This window comes from Lonchura striata, chromosome W (assembly GCF_050655825.1).
Source record: "Lonchura striata isolate lonStrDom1 chromosome W, ASM5065582v1, whole genome shotgun sequence".
NCBI classification, from domain to species: Eukaryota; Metazoa; Chordata; class Aves; order Passeriformes; family Estrildidae; genus Lonchura; species Lonchura striata.
Genome location: NC_140743.1, coordinates 38,223,415 through 38,230,343, shown reverse-complemented (window position 1 = coordinate 38,230,343; position 6,929 = coordinate 38,223,415). Strand labels below are relative to the sequence as shown.

General features: G+C 49.9%; 1 protein-coding gene across 1 annotated transcript; it reads right to left on the bottom strand.

Moving 5' to 3' along the window:
• Positions 1-1,647: 1,647 nt before the first annotated feature.
• LOC146763173 (uncharacterized) lies at positions 1,648-3,397 on the bottom strand. Its single transcript, XM_085571106.1, has one exon. The coding sequence runs from the start codon at positions 3,395-3,397 to the stop codon at positions 1,997-1,999; it is 1,401 nt and encodes a 466-aa protein (XP_085427232.1). The 3' UTR covers positions 1,648-1,996.
• Positions 3,398-6,929: the final 3,532 nt, after the last annotated feature.

Here is a 6,929-nt window from a genome sequence, read left to right as displayed (position 1 = left end):
CCTGATCCAAACCAACAAAGATGGCTGTGTCTATATTTTTCCGTGGGTAGGAGCTGCAAAAGCACTCGGGGAATTGGTACACCTCGAGTGCTGGGTGGTAAAACAGGCCAACTTGACATCAACAGCGATCAGTAACCTAGAAGAGGAGAAGGCGACTAGGAAGGCGAATTGGGCAGACAGTGATTTTTTATTGGTGGCACACGGGCATGGGTGCCAAGAGTTTGTGGGACTGTGTTGCTTCAACATCACCAACAAAAGACAAAGTATCCACACCTTGATCAATAAGATGAGGGACCTTGTGCAAGAAATAAAAGAGGACACCGGAGACTGGTTATCCAACATCTTTAAAGAATGGGGCTTGACTGGATGGATGTCATCTCTCATCAAGGACATTTGTATAGTTGTTTTAATTCTGTTTTTAATTTCTGTTGCTATTGGTATTTGTAAAAAACTGTTATTTAGGACTATTGTCACCTCCAGCCATGGACCTTCTTCTCCACAGCAATGTTGAGAAGAGTCTGAAGTCCAATCAACTGCCACAGTTATCATCCCCTCAACACCATCATAAAAAATGAAACAAAAAAGGCGGAATTGTAGTAGTGTGATTTTGAAGTTTATGTTTAAGAAATTGTTTAAAATAATTGTAATGGCTTGTTCCTATTCACCCCTGATCAGTTTTCCTAATAGTCTCTCCCCAAAGTTGTTTTCCACCTGTTTTCCCACCCTGTGCCACTGCCCCCTGCTCAGAGAAGAATAAAGATTGCTCGGAGATGCAAGCAAAAGGTCCTTCCCTCATCCATTGCCTTGGTCCCTTGATGTGGGTCCACTCCTATCAGCTGCTTGTGTCGGTAAAGGACCACAGACGACAGCCAAGCCACCACCCTCTGCCGTCCCATGCCAGAGGTGGTGGGCGACGGCTCATGACACGCGCTTCAGGGAAAGCAGGGTTGGGGCTTGCCAACAGCCATTGCCGCTCCCTTCTCCTGCAACCAAGGCACGGCATCAACCCCTGACCCAGGAGTAGACCCAGGTGTGGAAAATCCTGAGTGGTGTGGGAAATGGGAGGATATGAGCCAAATCCTGAAGGAATTTTCTCACCCTATAGTCAGGGACTTTCCATATGAACAAATTCAGAAGCCAGCTGAGGTGGGGAAATACCTGAGAAGAAAGTGCCATGATGACCCTAAGGAGAAAAAGATCATTGCAGTAAGCTAGGCCCTGGCCTACAGTTATCGCACACTGCTAAATACTGTCGGGCAGCAAAGAGAGGAAGGGAGGCAAGGAGATAAATCAACAGCTACCCCAGTCACTCAGGCTGCAGCCAATACCCCAGTTATGAAGCCAGTAGCAAAACCAGACAATAAGCCTCAACCAATGGCTGTTGCTACTAGCACGAGAAGCAGAAAGTGCACAGACAAGACTGATCGACCAGTGGCAGATTGTGGGTCTCAGATTCAGTCAAAGAGAGAAACGGAAGTTTCTAGCCAAGCAGAAGCCTGGGAAAGAGCCTGAGAAGAATGTAAATAATTCTTTAAAATTCTTGTTATTCACATTGTTTATTGAGGCTTCTGGGTCTCTGACCACTCTGCTTGTCAGAGAGCCGAGTCCTCGGAAGCCGGATAGCGTAATGAAATCTTCCTCTATGAAGGCGGGACGGCACACAGGCGGCTTTATTCCAGGAGGGTTTATTGAGGAACAGCAATTCAGGGAGCGAAGGGAAAACAACCACTCCGGGAGGGAGCTCGCTCTGAGAGCCTCGAACAGGGGGCGGAATCGGGATTATAACGGGGACAAGAGAGGGAGGGTCCAGGCACGAAGCGTTCAGTGAGGGAAGGCTTCGGGGGCAGAGTCAGGGTCGAGTGGCAGGGTTATAACCAATGAGGGTAAGGGGAAAGAGCGGTTTCAGGGAAGGAACCAATGGAGGTATAAAGAACAAAGAATTTTCTAGCACCAAGGGATGACAGACATACTGATTGATAACAGGGGAGGCAGGGAACTACACACCTGTCACCTCCCAGGGTAATTCGGGGGGACAGTTTCCCAAGTCCCCTCCCACATCTCCCCCGTTCTTGTTAATTAAATAAATATTTGCCAAAGTCTTGGTAAGCGTCTTTTTGAAGATGGTTAAGGCAACTGAAATCAGAAGGATAATTATGAAAATCCAAAAGAGTCCTTTTAAAATGGAGGCTGCCCACCCGGGAATGCCCCACTGCATCAATAGTTTGTGGACGGGGTCCACAGCCGAAGTTTCCGTTTTGATGTCCTGTACTTCGGTCCGGATCTGCTGGATGTTGGCTTGGATGGAAGTGCTCCGTGATGTTAAATTGAAGCAACACAATCCTTCGAAGTCTTCGCAGCTGTGGCCATGGGCGAGCAGCAGGAAATCAATAGCTGCTCTGTTTTGTAATGTGGCTTGCCTGGTGGTTTGCTGGTCTGCCAGAAGATCGGAGAGGGCGGCAGACGAGGCGTTGGCATGCTTGCTTATCCAACACTCCAGGTGAGAAAGCTCACCGAGGGCCTTAGCTGCTGCATACCATGGTAAAAAGATGGATACAGCGACCCTCTTTGTTTTTCCCCAATCGTAAATTTCGGAGTCACAATTTTCGTCGAATTGAGCATATGATCTTTTGGTGCGTGCCAATTGTCTTTCTTTTTTCCAATCTAGAATTTGAGTTCTGTTTGGAGTGAGGGTAGCAAGCTTGCCAAGGCTGCATGGGCCTCCCTGGAGCCGAGATGGAATTCCCGACCATACTCTGTCTCCACAGATAAGAAACATCCCCCTGGGCAATGTCTTGGGATGAGTGGATGAAACCGAAATCACCTGGCTAGTATAATTGCACCAGGTTTGGCTGTTATATTTTTTACTGATAGGTGTTACATCTTTCCGGTATGTGTTTTTGGCCAAGTCAATTCCGTGCCAATTTTGACTTGGCCTCCTATAATAGAATTTGACACAATATCTAGCTGTGGAGGACCCCAGTAAGTCCAATTCTTGGGGTTCCTCTTTGCTGTTGGGCAAAATTTTGGTCCACTCATCCCAAGTATCGACCGGGTTAGGCCTCCTACCCGTGGTTCGGAGCAGGTCGGAATTGGATACCGGCCAATCATCAGCTACCAAGGGGACCCCTACCAGGCAAGTGGACAGGGGATTGTCCACGTTGCCCATGGCCAGACATAGGTTATCCTGCTGCAAGGACTTTGCCAGCGTGATCCAGACATTTTCTTTCGGCTGTGGTACCACCCAGCCATCTGCTACATGCAGCCACAGGAGGATGGAAAGCGTGGCTGCAACCAGCTGGGCGCAGTGGGACATCTTCTGTTGTTCCTTTTGGGTGAATGATGTTCTGGCAGCCATCCTAGTACTAAAATTAAACAAAACAATATTACCAACATACATTTGGTTCCCTCCCCTCCCCCAGCTCCCCCTTTTGGGTTAAAATAAAAATAAATTTCAGGACGGAGGGGTAAAGGGATGACGGGTTAGGTATGAGGGTAGAGGGAACGGCACAGGAGGGGATGGGGTGGCGGAAGTTGTTAAGTCTTGCAGAGGTAGGTATGTCCTTGTGATGAGGACCCGGGAGACGATGTTGGGTGGTCTTCCGGTCCTCTTCTTTTTTCTCCGTCGCCACGCCACTGCATTATCTGGTGGTGATTGTGATGGGGTCGCTGGGTTGCTCCTCGCTGGGGGGTCCGTGGTAGTGCTCTCCAGGTACGGTTTGACGTATTTTCCAGGAATCCATTTGGGACCCTGGGCTGTGGAAACACAAGCGTACCCTCTCCCCCACGTTATCAGAGGGTACGGCCCTGAGATGATTTTTGATTCTGGGTCTCTGATGAGGACTGGCGGACGCTCTTTCAAAACTGCTCTGGTGTTATTGCAAAAGTGTCTGAGTGCAGGGGGATTCGGCTCTCGGTCAGAACAATTTAAGAAATTAAGAACATAAAGTGCCTTGCATAATCTTTCAACTGGTGTCATGGCCAGAGCCGAATCGTGTTGTTGTTCTAGCAGCCTTTTTAACTCTTTGTGGGAGCGTTCCACTATTGCCTGTCCTGTGGGGTTATGGGGAATGCCGGTGGAATGGGCAATTCCCCATTGTTGTAGAAATTGTGCGAATCTTGTCGAGGTGAATCCAGGCCCATTGTCCGTTTTGATGGCTTTTGGGACTCCTAATGTGGCAAATGCCATGAATAGATGTTTGATGATATCTTTTGTTTTCTCACCAGTGTGGAGTGACGCGAACACGGCCCCAGAAAATGTGTCTATGGACACATGCAGGTATTTCAGGCGGCCAAAAGGATTATAGTGAGTGATGTCTGTTTGCCACAGTTCCAATGCTGCCAACCCTCGGGGGTTTATCCCCGTTGGCAGCGGTGGAAGGGCGAAGGACTGACAGTTTGGGCATGTGGCTAGTATGGCTTTGGCTTGTTCTTTTGATATTTTAAATTGTCGGGCAAGGGCAGGTGCATTTTGATGGAAAAACGCATGGCTGAGCCTTGCCTGTGCAAAGATGTCTGGTAAGGTTAATGAAAGTGCAGGTGCAGAGTAATGAGATGCCATTGCAAGGAGGTCGGCCATCCGGTTCCCCTCTGCAATAGCTCCTGGCAGGTCTGTGTGAGCCCGGACGTGCATAATATAATAGAGTTGCTCTCGGTGGGAGATCAGCCAGATTAATTCCGTGAGCAAATCGAATAACTGTTTGTTTTGAACTTCTTTGAGCAGGGCGTGTTCTGCCCGTTCTGCTACCCCGGCAACATAAGCCGAATCTGTTACCAGATTGAAAGGTTGCTGAAATTTTTTGAATGCTCTCACGACCGCAGCAAGTTCTGCGATCTGGGGGGAACCCTCAACCAGTTGGATGTCAGACTCCCACTTCTGACTCTCCGGGTCCTTCCAAGTGATCACCGATTTGTGGGATTTTCCCGACCCATCGGTGAACACCGTGAGAGCACCTTTAATAGGTGTTTTATTTTTGAATGACTTTGGGGCCAAATATAACGTGTCTTTGAATATTTTATGTTTAGGGTAATGAATGGAAATCTGTCCAGGGTAACTGTCTAAAGCAATTTGCAAACTTTCGTTTGTCTGAAGCAGGGATTCCAATTGTTCCAAATTAAGAGGTAGGTAAATGCACGCCGGGTCACACCCTGCGAGGGTCCGGAGGCGTTGTCTGGCCTTTATTATTATCCTAGCCATTAACTCTGCAGGAGTTGAAATAGTTTTCGCTGGCTGGTGCGGGAGAAACAGCCACTCAATGATAAGGAGTGGGTCCTTCCGCCCAGCGTCCCATTGAAAAAGCAGACCATGGAAGTTTGGGCACTTACCCAGTATGGCAAGGGTGACGGGAAGGAGCCGATCCACACGGTGGGCCTGACGGGATCGTATGGCCTCGGCGACTCTCTCCAGGGCTCCTTTGGCGGCAGGTGTTAGCTCGCGAGGGGAAGCTAGGTCGCCATCTCCTCGTAGCAGGTTGAAGAGCGGCGCCAGCTCCTCCGTGGTGAGTCCCAGGAGAGGTCGGATCCACGTGATGGTACCGCAGATCTGCTGGAGATCCCGCAGGGTCCGTGGGTCGTCTTTGACGGTGACAGATTGGGGCGCGACAGTCCTTCCCGTAATGTGAAAGCCCAAATACTTCCATGGCGCTGACAGCTGGATCTTTTCTTCGGCAATTTCAAACCCTGCAGCTTTAATGGCTTTAACAGTCTTGGAAAGTGTGATCTGCAGATAAGCTTGTGTTTCAGCGCAGATCAAGACATCATCCATATAATGCAGGATGATCGCTTCAGGGAACAGCTTCCTGATCGGCGAAAGCACCTGGGCCACAAAAGTTTGGCAGAGCACCGGAGAATTTTTCATTCCCTGGGGCAAAGTGGCCCATTGGTACCTCTTATAAGGCTCCGCCCTATTGATGGAAGGAACGGAGAACGCGAATCTGGGGGCATCTCCGGGATACAATGGGATGTTGAAAAAGCAGTCCTTGATGTCAATGACTGCGAGCTGCCAATCCCGGGGAAGCATGGAGGGTGAGGGAAGGCCAGGCTGCAGGGGGCCCATGTCCTCGATTACCTCATTGACCCTGCGCAGGTCTTGGAGCAGGCGCCATTTGTCTTTGCCAGGTTTTTTAATAACAAAGACAGGAGTGTTCCAGGGGCTGGTGGAGGGTATTAAATGCCCCAGGCGGACCTGCTCCTCTACTAATTCATGGAGCGCTTTTAATTTCTCCTCCACAAGGGGCCACTGGTCCACCCACACTGGAACATCGGTCTTCCAATTCAGCGGTGGGGAGGTGCGCTCCGCAGTGGCCCATACTAAAAATCCCATGCAGGGCTAGGGATATCGAGGCGGGCACCCCATTGGGACAAAACGTCCCTGCCTAATAACATGATGTTAGATGAAACAACAAAAGGCCGAATGGTGGCAATCTGTCCCTCAGGGCCCTCCACACTTACCAGGTGTTTGCTGCGCATGGAGTTGACAGCTCCTCCCACTCCGGAGATTGTGCCACAAGGAGGCACCAACTCCCAGTCGCGGGGCCACTTTGACCGGGGTATGATGGTGACGTCTGCCCCGGTGTCTGCCATCAGGTCCAGTTTGATGGACTTTCCCTGAAGCGATAAAACAGTCTCAATCATTGGTCTGGATTTGCAAACATTTTGTGTGAGGAAGACAAAATTGTCTTCCCCGGAGTCATGTCCAGCGAAATAGTCCTGTACTGGTGGATCGGTGAGGTCGGCCACGTCGAGGAGGTACATGGCAGCGAAGGGGAGCCCCTTGGTGATGGTGCAAGGTGGTTGATGGCAGACGACTGAGACGGTGACCTCGGACCCCGGCTGAAAACACACCACTTCAGGAACGACGGTAACACGGTCTGGTGTGAGCCTGCAATCTCCGAGTATTAACACTGTTACCTCACAATTACGGTAAGGGGGTT